The following is a 21,838-nucleotide window of genomic DNA, read 5'->3' on the forward strand; positions in this document are numbered from 1 at the left end:
AACGAATCGCTCGTTTTTGCAATACAAATATGGTTTGAATATCTGCCGCTTTACCCCACATGAGAATCCCGTAGGACATTATACTATGGAAGTAACTAAAGTAAACTAGTCTAGCAGTACTAACATCGGAAAGCTCACGTATTCTGCGGACTGCGTATGCAGCGGAGCTTAATCTGCTGGCCAGGGAAGATATATGTGGAAACCATTGAAGTTTACAATCTAAGGTCACTCCCACGTACGAACGTACTCACACGAGTACGAACTTTATAACGCAAGAACCCCCGTGTACGTTGTTTGCCTAGAATTTGCTACATGGCGTAATGACGTTATGCTGTATAAGGGGAACGGGGCATAGGAGACAGCGCGATAGCGAAATTTTTTTGGTAGTGACAGCGACCGCTGAGTAAAACATTGACTTACAAATAAATGGACGACGGGTCTAATACAAAAACCACGAAAAAAATGTCCCAAGTCAACCTATTTAAAGGTAGTGACATGTAAAGGAATATGAAAAAGCTAAAACGTTGAATTTAAATTGTAATGCCATCGCAGTACTGTCTAATTTTGCTTGCTTCGCTGTCAGTCGAACAAACCAAGACTAAAGCGTGAATGACGCTCTGTATACGATTTTAACGCCCTATAAGTTCGGACACTTTTTAGCGCGGACACGACGTCCATATAATTGTAAGTCAATGAGGTTACCTTTTGTTTTAGATGAAAACCGCATTCAAAAACCTTCGTTGAGTAAGAAATTGCAGTTGTCACAATTTTTGGACATTTAATTTCTCATTATTACAGGTACATGATATAGATGGTAATAATAATTTTATGGAATCTCTGCAATAAGCCAAAGTGGCATACGAAGTCAATTAAATAAAAAAGTAATGTCAAAATAAAAATAAAAGAAAAATGGATACAATGTCAAAAAACTAATAATAATTAAAAAGTCTAAAAATATTATAACTAAATGGTACCCAATTGTCAGCATTTACGTATTCTAAGAAACTGTCAATAAAATATTCTTCTATGCTATAGTAACACTTGTCAATTAATAATTGTTTTAATACATGCTTGAATTGCATTCCACTAAGATTTTTTATTGCGTCTGGAATTTTATTAAATATTTTGGGTGCCATATCAACAACGCTATTTTTGTATAGGGCCGTTTTACATATATTTCCTGGTACGAAATAAGTGCCCTTGTGAACTTACTTTTTCTAGAAATTCACTCAAGTTCATCTTAACAAAGATAGATGCCTCAAAGATGTACAGACATGGGAAGGTTAGTAATTTTAGGTCACGGAAAAATAATCGGCAACTGTCAGTGTATTTAATATTTTTAATATTATTTTAATATTTAGTATGGCTCTGACACATCACTTTTCGGCTTTAAATATAGTTTCTCTGTAGGTAGAGTTACCCCAGAAAATCACACCATACCTAAGGATAGATAGTGTGCGATATATTCGTACCCCAAAGCATTCTTATCTAAGAAAATCCTTATTTGGATTTCAGATGATGTTCTCCCAATCTCTTTCACGAGACCCGGCGTCGGCCCGCGCAGCAACACAGCGATTCATGGCTTTCCTCGAATTAGAAGCCGAAAGGGGACAGCTCTCGAGGTCTATTGAGAAGAAAGTACTGGGTGAGTCGAAAATGTTATTTTTCCTACAGCTTGAAATTAATGCCGCTACAGCAAGAATAGGTTATATAATGTTTAGCAAAGTTTTAAATAAAGTCGTTTTTTCAGATGTGATGATTGCAGCACTCACGGATACTATTGGTGATCATCCAGAACTTCTACAGGCTCGAGATGGCTTTGGACTCCCTGCTAACAGGTAAGCTGAGCTTAATATAACCATATCCATGGTTATTTGTTAAAAAAACTAACAAACTTTTAAGTTTTTTTTTTAACTAAATATAAAGTTTTAAGTTTTTTTGTACCATCTGAAATTTTTAATGAGGATTTGTAATGTATATAAAGGTAGTTAGTTATAATAATAATATCAGTCAGGTACTGAGCACTTTATTTTGTTACCGCTTAGGGCGATCTAATTAAATATTTTTACTTTTGTACGAATGTAAAAATCATTAAGTCATGGAACAAAAGTTGTTTTTTACGATGTCAGCAATTTAGTCCCGCGAGGTTTTTAGTCCTCTACAAATAACCCTGTATACCTAACGTAACTGTCCCCAAAATACTTAAAAATGTCCCGCTTTCACTAAACAGAACACACGTAAGAAAAGATTTAAAAGATGGCGCGAAAGCGAAAAATATTTTAAAGCCAGCAAACCAGACATCGAATACCAAAGCTGGTATACAAGATTAGTTCTTTTTGTTAAATTGTTGATTCATTACAACTTACAAGCGTCCCGCTCTGAGGGAAGTAAATAATGGTCACGTTATGTATACCCAATACAAACCTTATCAACTTAGAATAATAACGCATAGAATGATAGTTTCATATCAAACGAACTGTCACAAGTGAGGCAAAAATCAAATTCATGTAGGCTAGTTTTAGTAGTAGGTTAATTTTCGGTTTTAGTGAATATTTATATAAAAATACAAGTTGAAACGCGTTACTTCCTTGTGGAACGTGATGTTAGTATCTATTTTATGTTTGTCTGACGTATTTTTTACACTCATTTACCGCACATTTCGTCATTTTTAGCTAAAATTCTTGAGCTGTTCGCGGTGCAAGTTGACCTTGAGCACTGATGGCCCGCCCGCTCGTGTAGGCCCTTTTGGCGCGCTTCAATTTGCCTCACTTAGCGTGTGCGGACTAGGTTTCTATGCGTTATTATTCTAAGCTTATCAATCTAAAGTGATTTAAGATTACGTCATGAACTCCTGATTGTATTACTATTGCACACCTTATGTTAGGATTTATTCTATTAAAGAGTCGATACAAGCTCAAATGGATTTGGTTGATTCTACATAACAGTGAAAGCGTTGAAGCCGGTATAAAAACACGATTCCTAAAAATGTGTTTGGCCAGACCGGCAAAATGATAGTGACGGAGTGAAGATATTTGTGTTTTCCATCCGTTGCTCTCATCTCTGGACTGTATTCGCACTTTCCATCAGGCGCGGTGCAGTCATTTTGCCGAGTCGCAATAAAAAAAAATTTAAAAAAAAATGTTCGCTATAGAAAAAAAAACACAAACTTACCTCGAAATTTAACAAGAAAACAGCTGTATTCAATAGGTACATTACATATAGGTACCAATATTTCTTTTTTATATCAACTGAACTAAATAGCACATGTATAGTATACGATATACTATTTTCAAATGGCTTTAATAAAAAAATAAATAAATTCTGAAATAAACCTCGACACGCGCAATAGAATCGATTCGGTACGGGAAAATTTTTAATTCGAGCTGACGTAGTATCGACTCTTATGTCCAGGCAGATGTTTAACCAGTCTGGTGTTTGCAGACTTATGCGCCAATTCCTGGAGGCGGGTTCATCAGAACCAGGCATGTCGCGAGCTATCCTAGCTGCTTACAAAGACGAGTTGCTGAAAGGACCACACAAATTCGCCTTTCCCGAGAGAAATTAAACCATTCCTTCGAGATTATTTTAGTTTTGAAACTTTCCTGGCTAATGTCCCGTTATTTGACGTAAGGTCCTAGTACTGGCAAGTCATGGTTTTGAATGATGACGTAATTAATAGGTTACAGTTTCTGCCATTGATGATCCTTCGAACCGGATACAAAAATGTGTATAATAAAATCATAGTAGCAGAAATTGTCTTCGTACGCGAAACAAAGCTTTCTGAAAGCTGGACTTTTGGAACACGTATTAGGTATTTAATATGTCCTGCTAAGAATGTTTATTACGCATGCTTTGAATGAATTGTCTTTTAACTGGTGGAGTTCAATTTGTATGAAGCTTTGAAAACAAACCCATAGCCGAATTTATATTGAGTAGGGCTTATTATAAGTGCGTAGAAGCATTTTAAGATTTTGTAGCAAGTTAATCTGTATAATTTTAGGGATTATTACATAGTTGTTTGTCTAGTTATATACAGTTTCATTGTTTTTAAGGGCTAAACTATGAAGGCAGCTCGTAGAGTGTAGAAAACTTTGTCCTTACAAAATAATGAAATTGTTTTAAGTATTTTAAACCAATCGTAAATGCATGCTTGACACTTCCTCTGTCGCCTTTAGTTCAAATTGTGTACCAGGGGTCGATTCAGAACTTTACGATAACTCAGTTGTCGACCGATTTCTTTTCATTTTTATTCGCAACATCCGAATCAAAAATCAAACCGTCGTATTCGAAATCGAACCGGAATGACGTCACAAAAAATGAAATCTTTTATTATTTCAAATAAAATCTGGATTTTGTTCAATTTTATTAATTTATTTTAATGCAAGACTAATGCATTCCTATATTTTAGGCCTTTAAAGTCTTAAAAATGTATGTTAAAGATTTCTATTTTTTATTAACCGACTTCAAAAAAGGAGATTCCCAATTCAACTGTCTTTTTTTGTATGTATGTTACGCGATAACTCGGGTATTTGTGAACCGATTTTCATGATTCTTTTTTTGTTGGAAAGGGAGTACTTCCATAGTGGTTCCATTTCATTTTGAAGAAAATCATCCACCTCTAAGGGTGGCTGTTCACGCATGAAAATTAATTTTTATAAATAGCGCCTAAACTTTAATTTAGGAGCAATTATTTTAATGGTTGATTTTGCTATTTCTCCAATTCAAGGCGTTTTTCTATCAATATACTCCAGTGTCAAGTCCTGTATAGTGGCGAACTAGGGGATATTTCAATAAAACTTAGCAACGTAATTCCACGTACTTTTGAGGTCGGTTTTTTTAGTACTCTGTACTGAGATTATCTGTTTTTCTTGTCTATCTATTTCACCGACTAACTCCGTAAACGCTTTTGGATAACGACATTATATCCAAATCGAACGATTAACTCGGAATTTTCTAAATAGCTCGGAAAGCGCCCTTCGATTCGAGGGCCATATCTAGTCGAACGATTCAGTTAAAATATCGAAGAGTTCTGAATCGGGTTCTTGCAACTTGATTTTGATTGCCTCTCCCGATCGGAAACTGCGTCTCTTCCGAGTCGAGGCGCATAATTGCGATTCACAAATGGCCGATCGGAAACTTTTGACATGACACAAATCATAAAGTTATAGTAGGAATCAGGTTCCTACTCAGTTCCTAATCAGAAGATGTTCTCGCTCGAAAACCCATCTGATTTCGAGACTCCGATGGGATCGATCCCGACCTGAATTAAAATCAGTCTGCAGAATCGCTTTGTAAATAATTTCATATAATAGCGCGTTACTAATTCTGTTTATCATTAAAAACAAGTTCGAATATATAAATTCAATATTACTGTGTCCTATAGTTTAAGAACATTTAGCTTTTAACAATTTGGATTTGTGTACCTTTAGAGTTCTATGTCGAAATTAAACAAGAAATTATTAATTATTAGTACCTATTTATAATGTGACGTTTTATTTATTAAATGTAGTAGCTTTCAGTCAATGTTTGTCAAAACATAGTGTTTTAGTTAAGATTTAATTTTTGTATTTAATCAATGGTAGAATTATATATAATTGATAGCATAGATTAGGTTATAAACAGATATATAAAGAAGATATCAAATATTTATATAGCTAGTCAAATGTTTCTTAATATTTTTGTAACAAATCGACCCCTCCTACGTGAAATATCGTATATGGAACAGAGAAATGCTAAAGTCACGTGTTATGCTCATTTCAGAACTTAAAAACGAGCACCTGTAAACTTGACAATTTCGACATACGATACTTTACGTAGGAGGGGTCGAAATATGTGATGTGCAATTGATTTTATTTTACATAATTGTCTTCACCAGCGAAGTTAGAAAGCACAATTTGGAACATATCATTCCGCTCTTGACTAATCGTAGTTGCTGGCAAAGGCACGTCGTACCCCTACGCTGTAACTCGTCTCAATATAGTTCTTTCAATGAGTTAGCTATAGACACTTATGGACATACTTAGACTGTTAATTGCGATACAAGATGGCGTGATCGGGTATTTAGTACCTATTTGTACAACAGATGTCATGACGAATACCAAATAGGTATTTTTGTAACTAATTTATTTTACATTGACGAACTACAATTTATCAAAGCTATTCTAATTTCTTGTGATATTTATACATGTATAAATACAAAATACACGCATAGATACATGTACAAAAACCTACAAGGACTGCGCGTGGACGGGTGTTCCTTAGTATCAACATATACACACGTCTGTCTGAAAGCATTCGTATCGTGTATATACTTATCATTTTCTCGTCTGCAACAGACACGACATGTTTTCGTGGCTAGATCCGACAAAGTTCTTGTCGTGTACAAGACCGTTATCATCTTTTCTGTAGCAGACACGTCGAATTTCTTAGCGTGACACGTGCCCTTACTGTTACATAATTAGTGGGGAGAAGAATGAATAATCAATTTAGAAAAAAATAGAATTATTATTGGCATATCTAATTAAATATCTACATATGGCGGGACATATCTATGGAACTTTGTACTTGTATAGAATAAATTTTAAAAAAATCACCGTCATCAACAAATAATTTAAATCTATTTAGCTAGAAAATTATACTGTAGTTATTGCTAAGCAATTGTACCACATCATGGAATTGCACATCACATATAACTTTCTCTATAGATATAAATACAAAATAATATAATTACACTTGATATCTTACACTTGACATGCATGTATAATTATTCATAAGTCTGCATTGTTGGAAATAATGCTACTTTAGAGATCAGTAAAATTTATTATATTTATATTATTCTTTGAAATATATTGTGGATTTAATAAAAAACTCTAATGTCATTGGTGTTTTTTTTAAACATCTTTAGTTTGTATAAAACAAGTACAATAATGATAATGAACACATTATAACGAAGTGAAAGAGGCGTGCTTTATTCCAGCGTGACCACGGTCGAGTTTTTGAAATTTGACTAGCCATAAAATGTCGCTATTTAGCAGTGCACAACAAAAACCACCTATCTTAAGAACAAGTGGGGCCTTGGCGACACAGGTACTAGTACACTTCATTTCACTAGTTAACTTATTCTACACTTACAATTTAGCACAAAATGTAATATTTTGTAATACGTGGAAAATTTTAGGCAAGCCGGTAGAAATCCGAGTTATATGGACGCCTCGCCACTGCTATTTAATCGGCTCTAGTCGCAAAAAAACTAGAATTAGTCGGTTCGCCGTTCAAAAGTTATAAGGGTGTTTTACTATTCACGCCGGAATATGCTTATTCCAGCGGCGCCGTTTTTGAATCTCGAGAACAGCTCCTAGTTTAGATCTAATTGCACCCAGAAAAAGATCTAAGCTAGGTGCTGTGGTTCTCGAGATTGAGAAATAGTGCCGCTGGAATAAGCATTTTCCAGCGTGAACAGAAAAACACCTTTATACATTTTGAACGGCGGATCGACTAAATCTAGTTTTTTGCGACTAGAACCGACTAAATAGCGACTTTTTTCTGGCTAGTCAAATTTCAAAAACTCGACCATGGTCACGCTGGTATAAGACACGCGTGCGAGAGACTCAAAATATTTCAGCTAACTGAGTTAGGTGACCCGCAATGTTTTTGCAAGTACCCAATCTTGGTTTGATATCTACTAGGCGCTTACATGGAGATTTTAGATACATGACCTAATAAAACATATTTAACATACTCTCTTTTATAAATCAGTTTTAGTCCTGTGTTCTTACCTTTTTAGCTTATTGTTACTTTCGCACTTTTGAACCATATTACGGTAGTGTGATTAGAAAAGAAAGAAAAAGCACTTCCATTTCTCACGTATTTAAATGGAAGTAAGAGGAGGGAATGCATTCTGCTTACTAACAACAACTTTCTTATGTTGATAAGAAATATACCCCTTTATCTTTCCATCGTAAATTAGATTCGCAACAATGCATTGCGTCTCCTCAGAATCAACATCTTCTTGTCCCATAATCTGCAAAGCGGCTTGGAAACTAGCAATATCGATCTGATGGGTATTTTCCACCAAGTATACCTTTTTGAATAAGTTCCTGTATGCAATAATCTTCAACTTTTCCACAATCAAGTATATACCAGCTCTAATGAAAAAGCTCTCATGCTCTTCCATGACTTTGTCAATTCCTCGTAGATCTCCATTCTTAACAACAGATACTAAATCCCAGAATTGAAGTAAGTCATACTTTTGCAGTAGCTGCTTTGTCGGCATATATCCAAGCAACATTTTAACTGGCACTAAATATGTTAATATTAACTTCTTGTTCTTTGTGCTCTTGCGATGACAATTTTCAAAGGCATATGATAAATACTGGTTAGCAACTTGGTAATCTGAATCAAACATTGCTTTACGTCCAACAAAATATCTATACGTAATCTGCTGTGCAAGTGAAAATTCATCCTTAAATGGTGAAGAGTCTATGGCTCTTATCAACGGTTTGCATAAATGCAGCTTGTTGATGCGGAAGTAGATTTTCAAGAGTTGATTGACAAGGTTCAGCATACCCAGTCTCTTTGTATCAGCATCTGACGATCTGTTGTCGGCTGCACATACTCTAAAGCAGGCAAGTAAACTCTCTGCTGCTTTCTCTAGGATTTTTCCATTGCTTTGGGCTGAAATAAATTGACATGAGAATCTTAGTCAGAATAAAACTAGGAAATTGATACACGTCTAAGACATGTTTATCATGTTGTATCTGCTTTATAGCACACAAATTATTATACAAATACAGATCATCTAATCCGACTGCAAAGTGGTTTCTATACAACACTTTGTGTAGAGAGTAGCAGATAAGTACTAAAATCAAAAATCAAAATAATCTTTATTTCATAGGTAAGCATTATTACTTCAACTTCAACTTCAACTTTTGTGTCTATGGCTCCGTCGTTTTGCGCGACGATTTTGCCAATGTCAGGGTTGAGAGACATGTGTAGCGGTAGTGAGACAGATTGCCGGTTATTAAAATACTTCGGCGGTTTTTATTCACAATGACGGTTATATATATATTTTAATGACACTTGAAATCGTCACATTGGTTAAACTCTACCGCTCCTTCGTAAGGCAGATTCCCCTGAGAAGAATGAGCAAGAAACTCTAGGGGTTGCTCTTTGTAAATAACATTTGTACGCATTCATCATTTAGAATGTATTTTTTGTTTTGCTTTCAATTATCAGAGATCGAGACTACCTCCAAGAGCTAAATGGGTTACTACCAGGAATTTTTGTCATCCAAGTATGCAGAAGTTGTATAATAACCTTTAGTATAAAGTTTTTGTTTCACTATAGTTCTAAACCTCGTGAATGGCAAGTTTTGTATATCAACCGGAATCTTGTTATAGAAGTGTATATATTGCCCATTAAATGAATTTGTCACTTTGTGAAGACGTCTATCAAGAACAGCTAGTTTATTTTTATTCCTCGTATTAATGTTATGCGTGTCACTAGTTTTCATAAAGAGATTACTATTCCTCTTAACATAAATTACATTTTCATAGATGTAGTGTGATGCTAGTGTAAGAAAATTAATTTCCTTAAACTTATCTCTCAAAGATACTCTGGGGCCCAGATTGTAAATTGCCCTAACCTCACGTTACTGCAGGACAAACATTCTATTGATATCGGCGGCAGTACCCCAAAGCAAAATGCCGTACGTCATTAGACTGTGAAAGTAAACCAATCTAGCGGTTTCGACGTCTGAAAGTTTCCGTATTTTTTTAATCTCGTACTTATATGTGGACCCCATTGCAATTTAGCATTTAACGTACCTAGAAATAACAACTGTATCCACAAGATTCAATTTTTCGTTTCTAACTACAATGTAAATGGTAATGTAAATTTCACACAATTTGTTTTTTTCTCATTAAGAAGCAGGTTATTAACAGCAAACGAATCAACTAGTTTAGATATAGTATTGTTCACATCGTCGTAGGAACATTGGTGCCTTTTAACTTTAAATAATAATGAAGTATCATCACCAAACAATACTATCTCATGTTTTAAACCCTCCATGAGGCTAGGTAAGTCATTACTATAAAGTAAAAACAAAAATGGACCTAGAATTCAACCTTGAGGGACACCCAAGCTTATTGCAGACCCTGATGATCTCGTACCGTTAACATCGACCCTCTGGACCCTACCACTCAAATACGATTTAAGAAGGTCACGTCCCGCCACACCATAATGGCGAAGTTTCCTGACCAGAGTATCATGGTGCACACAATCAAAAGCCTTGTACAGGTCACAGAATACACCAATAGTGTCATGTGAGTCTTCCCATGCATCAAATATATGTTTCATCAACTCAACACCAGCATCGGTTGTAGAACAACCCCGAGTAAAACCAAAATGTGTAGGAGACATTAAGTTATTACTATAAAAATGTGCACACATCTGATTTAGAATCATTTTTTCAAAAATTTTACTGAGTGTTGGTAGTATTGAAATAGGTCTGAAATTGGTGGAGTCTGACATACTACCAGATTTGAAAAGTGGAATAACTTTACTTTGCTTCATGAGGTCAGGAAACACACCATCAACACATTTATTAAAGACACAGGCTAAGTATGGCGCAATACAATCAACTATAGAACTAATTACTCTGACTGAAAGACCATTAAGGTCAGCAGTATTTTTTTATATCTATACACTTAAAGGCTTTAACAGTCGGTTGGAAATACGTGACGGAACCTTAAATTAGGAATACTAACTGCATTATTTTCTTTTAGTAAGGATTCAGCGATTGTGGGGGATGAATTTAATGACTTAGTAGTCAAAATTGGAATGTCAGTAGAAAATATACTATTTATAAAAAAAAAAAAATATATTTAATCAAGTTTTTCAGGCAGCAGAGCTCCTTTGAAAGTTTGTCCAGGGAAGCACTAACACTTTATCTACTTCTTATCTGACATACTACCAGACATGTACCTGTAATAGCACCATTGCTGGTGCAATTACAGGTACATGTCAACTTATGTCTCAGGATGATGGACGCAGTGGCAGAGCCCTCAAAATCTTTGCGATTCAAAGCTGTGTGGCACTGCAACTGTAACGGATAGTAGTGTGGCATACCAGCAGGCACATGACTTGTTCATCCCGTCGCTTGGTATTATTAAAAACTCACACCAGTTTTGCACAACATTGTTTCCTTATTTTTATTGCATACAGCAAAGGAATGGAATATGTTACTGTAATAGCATATCTGTTTCTTGAAAACTACAATTTGGGGCTATTCAAAGCTAGACTGAATATGGATTCTTAGACAAATGTTTACACCATTGTCAGTCACATTGTCACTTAAAATCAGTTGAGATTGTGGCTAAGCATGTGTCTACTATTCATAATAAAAATGATTTTTTTTTATTTTTTACTATCTTAGAATCTTTGGAATATCCAGGTAAAAACTACAACATGAGAAAAATATATGTACTTACGATTGCATTCTTCAGCTTTCTGAGCAACAAGTCTTAAGTCAAGACAAGTGGAGTACATGAGTGGGAGACTCCAATTTTCCTCTTTTTGTGACTGCAGCAACCTTACCACTGCTGCCACACAGGCACTTTGCTGTTCATACGCTTCCATGTAATCTTTCATATTGAGGGCCTGGAATAGTTAGAATATGCAGGTATTAAGTTTAATTATATTGGTTTTTTTTTAAATAATACTGACAGGATGAACAAATTGTGTGCCTGGTTGTAAGTGACATGCCTGTCCCTAGCAATTACAATGCCGCTCAAGCTTTAATCACAAAGATCTGAGGGGCACTGCCACTGCGACTGACACCCTGAGACATAAGTTGACAAGTCTCACGGAGTTTTAACTGCCTCCATGCCCGAACGGTTACCAAGCCGGACTGCCATGCAGAGGTTCCAGGTTCGATTCCCGGGCCGGGAGAAATATTTGTATGGCCTACATTTATTTATCTCGTGAGTTTGGGTGTAATTTGTGGTTGTCTACTTGTAAGTCCATGGCACCTGTGACACAGGTTTCAATAGGGGCTATGTTGAGTGTGTGCGATATTATTATTATTACTAACCGTAATCATTCTATAATTAAGTAACACCTGTAAAGTTACTGAACTAATACTCACTTTGACACACAAAAGATGAGCAGTTATCATCTCATCAAGAGGAGCGATGCAGTTGCCGTCGACGAGCGAGGCAATGTCACTGGAGCGCAGGTTCCTGTTTAACACATGCTCGTCCCTTAAGGACAGTAATCGTGCCAAAATATTGCCCTGTGCAGTCCTGTACACTCGCTCAACAAACTGTATGTATTGGTTGAGATTGCCGGTCGCAAAAGTCGACATTTTTGCGAAGTATCACACAGTTCAAATCGTAGCTGTAGTATAAACAAATTCAGTTCAGAATCTTCAGAATTTCAAGAGAAGATCGAAGTTCCTTTTTGTTTACCAGAACTTAACCGTAAGTATTGTATTCTCTTTCTGCTATGGCTAGTGTTGGCTGAGTTACACGAGGCAACTCTTTTGTACCACTTGTTTGGTTAGTTTGTCACAACACTTCAAGTCATAAAAATGTCCCACCTCACCTCATGTCACACTGCACCGTCCGCTTTTTAGCTGATTTTACATCATACATTTAGTAAATGGTAGCATGATCAATGCTACCATGTACTAAACAAATTAGCATTTATTTATGCTATATCGTAACACTTAAGTTAGATATTATCCAATTGATTGATACCATTAAGTTATAAAAATGTACTTATTATTCCCTGTCTGTTGAGTCATTGCCGTAGTAGCAAACATTCTTACCACTACCTCACCTTATTTGAAATAGGATATTGTACCGCCTCATTTTTTTAAACGAGGTCTTCTCCTCAAACTCATTTTAATTTCATGTCCTACCCAACACTAGCTCTAGCTCTGCCGCAAGCTACGAAAATAAAGAGGAAAGAGAGAAAGAAAAGGCAAAATACGATTTTATTTTATACATTTTATGTGTAGGAGATAGAGATCACCGTTCTCGAAAATTGTATTGCTGGCTTACTTTTAAATTGTTGTTGTACTTTAAATTTAGCCAAAAAAGCAAACATTTTTTTGTAGTGTATTTGATCTTTTCGAAATGAAAAAGCGAAGTAGACAAACACATATTTTTATACTTTCATCTCTGTTTTCCAACATATTTGATGATGCAATTTGTCAACCTGTCAAGCTGTCAACCTGTTTTTCCGGTTTTTCGATCGCGGGTCGTTTTAACGTGTTGTGTGAATTTATGGAAAATAATTAATCTAAAATGGAAGAAAATGTTGCATTAGACTCCAGTAAACAAAAGCAGTTTGCGAAATCAGTTAAAGGGATAAAGAAACTTATAAAGGTATTGTCGTAAACGTTGTTTTTATTTTAAGGTTATGCGAGCGCATTTATAAAGTATTTTTTATTTTAATTACAGAAAAGTGAAGATAAAGCCAATTCTGAGGCTGGTATCGTGAAAGCTTTAAAAGGACAAGAAGGCAAAGATCGCAAAAAGAAACGTAAAAGAGGACTTGTTTATTTGTCACATATACCGCATGGGTTTTACGAGGTTGGTGAATAAATTAGCAATAAAGAATCGGTTTCACGATTTAGAACCCTACAACTATGTTTAATTAGAACTATAAAATGTGAAATTGACCTATTATTTAATTTTTTTTATGATGCCTTTTGCAACGTGCGCTCGGTCCATGGACCATGAGCAGTTCTTTTGTTATGGTCTATTTGGCGTGGTAGGCTCGCCCGCCCTGTGTTAGGTTGCCTTCATCTTTACAATTTCTCCGTCCTTTAGTCCCACATGTGGCGCCTCTGCAATTGTCTGTTACTTAGTGGTTCATTCAAAGCTTCTGTAAGCCTGTTTTCATATCGTGAGATTCCTTGTCCTTAACCTATTACCTATTATTTAATTTCTATATAAAAAAATTCCACATTACTCAGATATGTTTTGTCGTAATACATAATGCTAGTGTTGAAGGAAGATATCGTGATGAAACCAGTAAGTTGAAGACAGCTCACAACTATTGAAAAGTGTGAAGTCCTTACAATTACAGTCAACCTACATTTGAGTTAGTGCAGTAAATTATGGCCTCAATCCTCCCTTTGTAGGAAAAATATGCCCAAGGGATGGTAACAAATTGATAATGATGTACCATATTTGATCAATTTACCGATTTTTTTATGCGATTGGTGGCCCAAGGGCCAGATATTCTGCACTAATATCTTCAGGTTCTATTCATGGTAGACCTGGCTGTGTTCTCACTTTTTAAGTTCTATTCATTAAAAAATTATTATTCATGATAGTGATGCATGATTGCAAATGATTTGGATATTTCACTCATTAGTAATAACTAGTACAATTAGTAGTAAGCTACTAATTTTTGTATTTGAATGATCGGGGACAGGGATGTTTTGATATGGACATGGTGAATGATCTGGTGGAATTCTGAGTAGTAGTGGTAGTTCCAACATAATAATCATTCGACTTGTGCACCCAAGCAAATGGCAGCGGCATTTGACTCGGGTCAAACGATTGTGTTTGAATTCAACATAGGTGAATGATTTGCCCATTCAAATGATTAGTGTTAGTAACATTCAAAGTCGTGCATTGCTAGTTCATTTGTCCAGTCAAGATAAATACAAATGAATTTTTGAACATGGGTCTTTATACAATGGGTTTCAAAATTTTATTTATGTTTTCTATTCTTGCCTATGGGTTGTATTCTAGAACTCTTCTCAATGCTCAAGTCAGGACTTGAGTATGATTCAAAGCACTAGAAATCATACTCAAGTCCTTGCCATTAGGGTCGTATTTCCAGTGCTTGAAATCATACTCAAGTCTGCTCAAATCCTGACTTGAGCATTGAGTACAGTTCTGGAATACGACCCTATGAATGGCTTAATGTCTGGTAATTTGTACATTTTTACTTTATTTATTTTCAGCATGAAATGACTCAGTACTTCAAGCAGTTTGGCGTTGTAACCAATGCTAGAGTGATCAGGTCAAAACGGACAGGAAATTCCAAAGGCTGTGCGTTTGTAGAATTCCGAGAGCCTACAGTGGCCCAGATTGTTGCTGAGACCATGAATAATTACCTTATGGGGAAGAGGTTGTTAAAAGGTATATATACCATTTAGAAGCAAGATTGTTTAAATAAAATAAACAGATAACACATAACAGGTTCTCAGGCCGGTAGCCAGGCGCACCTTGGGATCTTAGTATAGACTTACCGAACTCACAATTTTCATAGTACAGGGGTGTACAATATTTAAAGTGTTTGTTTTTGTTAATAGTATAATGTACACATAGAGAATACTAAGTATTTGCGGTATGGGTATACCGCATGGGATACGTTTGTGTGGTAATTACCTGTGTAATGCCTATACTAACATTGTTAGGAATAAATAAATATATAATGAATTAAATAATTCAATCGTGTTCGATCATGGTGACCACTCCTAGTTAGGTAAGCAAAGTATTTGCTATATAATAATATTATATAAAATTAGACAACATTCACATACGTTGCCTCGATTTCCAAAGTAAGTAACTAAAGTACTTGTGTTATGGAAATCAGAAATAAACACCCAGACCCGAGATAGTATAAAAAGTTACATTTCTACGTTGATCCCGCCGGGGATCGAACCCGGAACCTCAGACCTGGCGACGCCATGAAAACCGGTGTACAATCCACTTGACCACGGAGGTCGTCAAATATATGAATCATAATTTCATAAATAATTTTAAGCACAGTATATTCAGTATAAGGCTAAAATAACAATATAACATAATAAATATTTATACGAAACTGTCGTCTTTTCAGCTGTCTACATCCCTCCACAGAAACAAAGGCCTGCTATGAGAAAAAACTGGAATTCAACACACAATCCAGGAAGGGAACATGGACTCAAAATAAAAAAGGTTAGTATCACAAGTTTGTTTGTTTGCATGAAAACAAAAGTAATATTGAGTTATTAGGTTTTCGCGATTGTTACACACAGGAAATGAAACTATTTTTCCGGATTTAAATCGCGTATATTTGTTTTTTTTTTATTCAAATTAACCAACGTTTTGACCCTTCACTTTGGATTCCGTGATCACCCGTGACTTAGATTTGACTTAGATAGGCCCGCACTAGGGAAACCCTGTATCGCGGGTGCCATGGACACAAACATAGATAACCACAAATTACACCCAAACTCACGAGAGAAAACAAATGTAGGCTAAATCTGTAATAGATTTCTCATAGATGGCGCTACGACTAAAAAGTCGTTGAAAGACCTAGTACAAAGACACGACGCAAGCACATAGAAAAATTCGTGAGGTCCGTTGGTTTGTTCCGTGGCTTAGTTGGTACAGCGTCTGGCACGGTATGCAAGAAGACGTCGGCGTCGGTTCGAATCCGACCGGATCGAAGGAATTTTTTCTGAGTGTTCGATCTTTGTAAATATAATAATTATAAATGTAGGCTATACAAACATTTTCTAATTGCAGCCTCAAATAGCCAATATTTTAAGTGCAACATTGCTTAGAAAGAAATGTAATCAAAGGTATTTCAATTCATCGCCTAACTTCTTTGTTTTCTAGGCCTACAATGCTGACAAGGATGAAAAAGGAGATTTGCAGAAGGCTAAAAAACTGTTAGCAAAGTAAGAAAGATTGTTAAGTAAATATTATATAAGCATTTTAGTTTTCATAATAAGTGATTTGAATAAGCTACAAGCTTATTCATATAAGTTTTTTTAAATGATATTTGTTTGCACTGTTCATGTCTTTCTCACCACAGTATAACTGCTTATTATACTTGGAAATTAAACTATGTTTTTTGGATCTAAATTGCATATATTTGTTTTTTCAAACAAATCAACGTTTCGGTTTACAGGTTTCATGGTCACGGCATTGGTTTGTTTGTAAAAACAAGTGATATGGATCCGAAAGAAAATTTCTTTTCTAATGTGTAACAATAGCGAAAATGTGAAAACTTGATATGTTTATTATTCTGACATTCGGAAGTCAGAGCGTATATATATATATACCTCTGGCCATGGACGCTAAATAATAACTCGGTCATTATAACATTGAAACCGCAAAATCGGTATGAACTCTTCATTCTAGTAATTAATTCTAAAAAAGTTTACTGGAACTGGAACCGTAATTTTCAATAGTGCTATGCTGCCCTCCTTGTCATAACCACAGATATTATTATACTATAGTACAGCTTCACAATCTCATAAAAAGAAATGTCGCCATCATAACCCCGCTTATTCGGACGTCTATTTTGATTCTTATCGCTGATCAATAGATGGTACCAAGTAAACCCGCGATGCCGTTGTAATAATATTCGAAATGACCAACAGATGGCAGCTGTTAAATTTTTTGTCAAGATTATTCCTCTTGTACAGGCGCTAATTATAATTAAATACAATAACATATAATAAAATCGCAAAGAAGCCGAGTCTGTAGTTTTAGTATTTCAAAGCAAACAAAAAAAAGTCAGTGCGTGTATATAGTTCCTAGAATAAATTCAAAGAAATGCCATCTACACAAGTTATTGCAAACTAACAAATCAAAAAGTATATCATTGAGAAACCTACGACTTGCTTGTTATCTTTTCAAAAACAGTTTACTGTTTTCAACAATTCTCATAATTTTATTGTCAATGAATTTTAATTGATTATACCTAAAATGTTGTTTAAAGAAGTACTAAACTTAATTTGTGAGAATTAATACTCCATGTCATAACTAACTTAATATATATTTGTAGCGAAAGTTATTAACATATGGCTTTCTTGAACAGCGCAGTGGCCTATTTCAAAAGCACGTAATTCATGAGATGGTTTTGAAAAAACCCGACACGTGCAAGTCGCTTAAAATTGAAAAATCATAGATCATCCCAATGTTGTTACATGATTATTTATGATACCAACATTGACTTACAATTATATGGACGTCGGGTCCGCGCTAAAAAGTGTCCGCATTTGTAAGGCGCTAAAATCGTATACAGAGCGCCAAACTCCGCTTTAGTCTTCATTTGTTCTACTGACAGCGCGATACTGCGATGACATTACAATTTAAATTTCGAATAGGTTGACTTGGGACATTTTTTTCGTGGTTTTTGTATTAGACCCGTCGTCTATTTATTTGTAAGTCAATGGATACCAATGAAAAACTCGGCGTCACATTCACAATAAAATGTTGCATTTCCTAAGTAATTTTCAGTAATGACTCAGAAAAGAATCTATTTTGCATTGGGCCACTATACTTGATTAAAGCAGCGATATTTGGAATCGCGAAACGAGATCCACAATCCTCTATAAGTGGTTTTTTTATTTCCTATTTAGTTTTAGTTTTATTGTTGAGCAAAATCAGCGTAGTTGACATTTTTCAAATAAAAAGATTGCCTCGAAAGTTATGACAAGGAGGTCAGCATGTTAAAGAACTTCATATTTCTACATAGGTCAATGAAGCTTTTCTGTTACAGCCTTTCAAAAACAAAGTCGAAACTTTCTGAATTAGGCATAAGTTACGACTTTTTCACTCCAGTTGATGTACCTGAAGCCTTACAAAATAATGTCCAGGTCAAAGTTGAAAAAACAGAAGAGGAAGACAATAATTTTGCTAAAAATAAGAAAGCTAAGAAAGGTAAGAAGTTACCACAAGCTGATATTGAAGTTAGCCAGAAAGACCATAAAGCTAAAGTGAAAGCTCCTCTGAAACCTAATATTAAAAATGAACGGAAAAGCAAAAAAGACGCAAAGGTACTATTACAAGATATGAAGCCTACTAAAAAAGAACAGAAGCAAAAGAAGCAAACATTAAAAGATAAAGGTGTTCAACCCTTAGAAGAATTTGTAAAGATTGGAGAAGATTCAGACAGTGACAGTTCGTATGCTTTTGACTCTGATGAATATTCTAAAATGATTGAGAATGAAGATGAGTCTAATTCGTATGAATCTGGCAATGAAAGTGACAATGAAGCTGAAAGTGACGATGATATTGGCGATGACAGTGAAGCTTTAGAATCTGATGATAATATTGATGAAGACAGGTCAGTACTATGAAAACGTCGAATGTATTTTAAAAAATATGGAATTGAAATTCTCTAAATAACATTTCCATTAAATCTTCTATTTAAGAATCCGTGTTTCTCTGCTTATGTGACCTTTTAAGTTTCTCTTAAGTTAAACTAGTCTATGTAGTATTTTTACAAATATTAATTATTACAGTTATGAAGACTTGCCACCAACTCCAAAGCAGAAGACTAAACATGTACAAAAAGCTGCCCAAAAGGTGGCTCAACCGGTAGTAAAGAAAAAGGATAAAAAACAGGAAGCAAAAAAACGACTGCAAATCAAGAGGAAGGCAACTGAAAGTAAGAATGATTTATCAGTGCACAATACAAGGGTTAACAAATTATATTTTGCATCTTTAATTTGTTCGACCGCATACTTTTGTGTGTGTGCGTACGTTGTCGTATAGGTAGAAGTAGACGTACTGATTGGTTGATTAGTCGTGGTTGTTTATCTACGAGTCTTGCCATCATCGTCCGCGTTTCTTAACAGAAGCGAACAGCTGTCGTACACAACCGATTTCAAGGGACCCTAACTTGTAACATAAACGTTAACTTGTAGCTTTAATTACATTAACGGGCTTACTAAATTAAAGGGTTAGCCACTTTAAATACTTGGGGCACTATGTTACCGACGACCTCAAGGATGACCTGGGTATACAGTGCGAACGGAGAGCAGTCTCGGTGAGAGCAAACATGCTTGCCCGTAGGTTCGCCAGATGTACGGCAGCAGTTAAGAAAACGTTGTTTAAAGCTTACTGCACACCAATGTACGCTAGCGCTCTGTAGAAGAGTTACACTCAGTGCTTTCGGAATGCTCAGTGCGTGCAATACAACAACGCCTTCAGGACGCTGTTGGGGCTGTCACGTTTCTGCAGTGCCTCAGCTATGTTCACTGACGCGCGCGTAGATAGTGTTACGTCTGTTGTATGTAAAAAGTCGGCGTCGCTACTGAAGAGAATACGTGACAGCCCCAATAGCCTCCTGAAGACAGTTGCTTTTTAATAATTTTTAATAATAATATCGCACACACTCAACATAGCCCCGCACTAGGGAAACCCTGTGTCGCGGGTGCCATGGACAAACACATAGGTAAACAACAAATTACACCCAAACTCACGAGAGAAATAATATAGGCCATACAAATATTTCTCCCGGCCCGGGAATCGAACCTGGGACCTCTGCGTGGCAGTCCAGCATGGTAACCGTTCGGCCACAGAGGCAGTTTTTGACAGGAATGAGTGCCTAATTATGCGGCACTTAATACATAATACAAAGTCCCTGGTAAAATATAAGTACTAATATAGTTTTAAGTCTGTACCCACTAACATTTGATTGGATCTCAGTTGTCTCAATAAATAAAATTTTATTATTATTAACCTATTTCAATGTCTCTTACTACAATTACAACTTTGGGATATGTAATATAAGTTAGTTTAATATATACCATTATATCATATATTTAATATATAATATAATAATTATATTAGTTTATAAGTGTCCTTGTCGTCGAGTTGCGGATACCAGCCCGTTGCACCAAGTAAGTGTCCTAAATCGGGAAGTGTAATAAGCGCTGTTCTCGTGTAATAAGCGTTTTTTAGAGTTAGGTTCCCTTCAAATGGGGTAATGTAATAAGCCTTTCAGAGAAATTGGGAAGTGTAATAAACGTCATAGTTGTGCCAAATTTAAGTTAGCTATTTCTATGATATCGACACGGGACAAACAAGTCGCGCGACTGGTGGTAAACGACACGCCTGCTATAAGGCATTACTCCACGGCTGGAGCACCAAGCACTTACCAACAGTTTTCTTATTTGGACATTGATTGGGCTAATCATCCAAGTGCAACCGTCTTGATCGTTTCCTATTATCACAAAGAAACAATATTTCTTATCACAAGTACTGATATGGTCAAAGACGCCTTTATTTCTGCCTTTGTGGAAGTTTCAACTCGCGTTGCCTGTTGTATTTCGAACAATTTGTAGTACTCGTATACCTATTTTTCTAGATTTTATTTATTGTATCAGCGCAAATACTAACTGCATTGTGATCGTAGTTATATCAAACCACGCCGTTACTTATAACATGATGAGAATAACAGCTACTAGATTATGCCACTAGATGACGCTTGTTTCAATTAACGAACCGTACTCCATTCTAAAGTGGAAGAAAAGTATGTTAAAATTTTAGCAGCTTCATTTATTTCTTTAAATTATAATTGCCATTGTTAGTTTTTACCGTTATAATAATTACTATACCTAATATAAGTGCTATACCGTGTTTTTTTTAAAGGACGGTATGGGGAAGATACAAGGAAACTGTCTCGGGAATCATTGTCTTTTTTGTGAAAACATTTTGGTCAAGCGTGTGTTGTCCACAAATGAATAATTTTTATCAAAATTTTTTTTAGTACTGATCGTCTCAGGTCCATGAAGAGATTTCATTTCATTGTATGGGACGAAAAAATGCGGGACTGCAGAAGTAAAGAAGAAATACACCACTAAAATTAATCCAAAGAAAAAATAAGGCCTAAATGTTAAATCTCTTATATTGAAAAGACAATTTCATCTTTTAATTTAACTTCTTTAGCACTTAATAGAAAAGCGTAAATATTTCAATCCCTAATGTTAATAATGTTGTTTCAGAACTCGAGTCCCCGAAGAAGCCGAAATTTGAAAGGCAGAATCAGAGATCATTAAACAAGCAATTTAAGAAAAAGAAATAAA

The 21,838-nt window shown here is 35.6% G+C and overlaps 3 protein-coding genes across 3 annotated transcripts in view; 2 read left to right on the top strand and 1 right to left on the bottom strand.

Moving 5' to 3' along the window:
* The window catches only part of LOC113231836, a 12,950-nt gene extending 8,628 nt beyond the window's left edge, over window positions 1–4,322 (top strand). Inside the window, exons 6-9 of the mRNA XM_026466370.1 lie at window positions 1,161–1,282; window positions 1,516–1,645; window positions 1,751–1,838; window positions 3,442–4,322. Of these exons, the coding sequence (XP_026322155.1) occupies window positions 1,161–1,282; window positions 1,516–1,645; window positions 1,751–1,838; window positions 3,442–3,565 (464 nt within the window). The 3' untranslated portion in view covers window positions 3,566–4,322. The remainder of the gene's footprint in view (window positions 1–1,160; window positions 1,283–1,515; window positions 1,646–1,750; window positions 1,839–3,441) is intronic.
* A 3,199-nt stretch (window positions 4,323–7,521) lies between these two features.
* On the bottom strand, window positions 7,522–12,435 carry LOC113231783 (PCI domain-containing protein 2 homolog). The gene is made up of 3 exons (XM_026466313.1): window positions 12,146–12,435; window positions 11,490–11,658; window positions 7,522–8,673 (listed from the first exon to the last, which is right to left on the bottom strand). Exons 1-3 carry the CDS (start codon window positions 12,362–12,364, stop codon window positions 7,868–7,870), a joined length of 1,194 nt encoding a protein of 397 aa, XP_026322098.1. The 5' UTR covers window positions 12,365–12,435; the 3' UTR covers window positions 7,522–7,867.
* An 813-nt stretch (window positions 12,436–13,248) lies between these two features.
* LOC113231837 (MKI67 FHA domain-interacting nucleolar phosphoprotein-like) lies at window positions 13,249–21,837 on the top strand. The gene is made up of 8 exons (XM_026466371.1): window positions 13,249–13,391; window positions 13,467–13,598; window positions 14,987–15,164; window positions 15,868–15,965; window positions 16,632–16,693; window positions 18,526–19,092; window positions 19,271–19,416; window positions 21,758–21,837. The coding sequence occupies exons 1-8, from the start codon at window positions 13,311–13,313 to the stop codon at window positions 21,835–21,837; spliced, it is 1,344 nt and encodes a 447-aa protein (XP_026322156.1). The 5' UTR covers window positions 13,249–13,310.
* The last annotated feature ends 1 nt before the right edge of the window (window position 21,838 follows it).

This window comes from Hyposmocoma kahamanoa, unplaced genomic scaffold (assembly GCF_003589595.1).
Source record: "Hyposmocoma kahamanoa isolate Upper Pololo Valley unplaced genomic scaffold, ASM358959v1 66, whole genome shotgun sequence".
In the NCBI taxonomy this organism is placed as follows: domain Eukaryota; kingdom Metazoa; phylum Arthropoda; class Insecta; order Lepidoptera; family Cosmopterigidae; genus Hyposmocoma; species Hyposmocoma kahamanoa.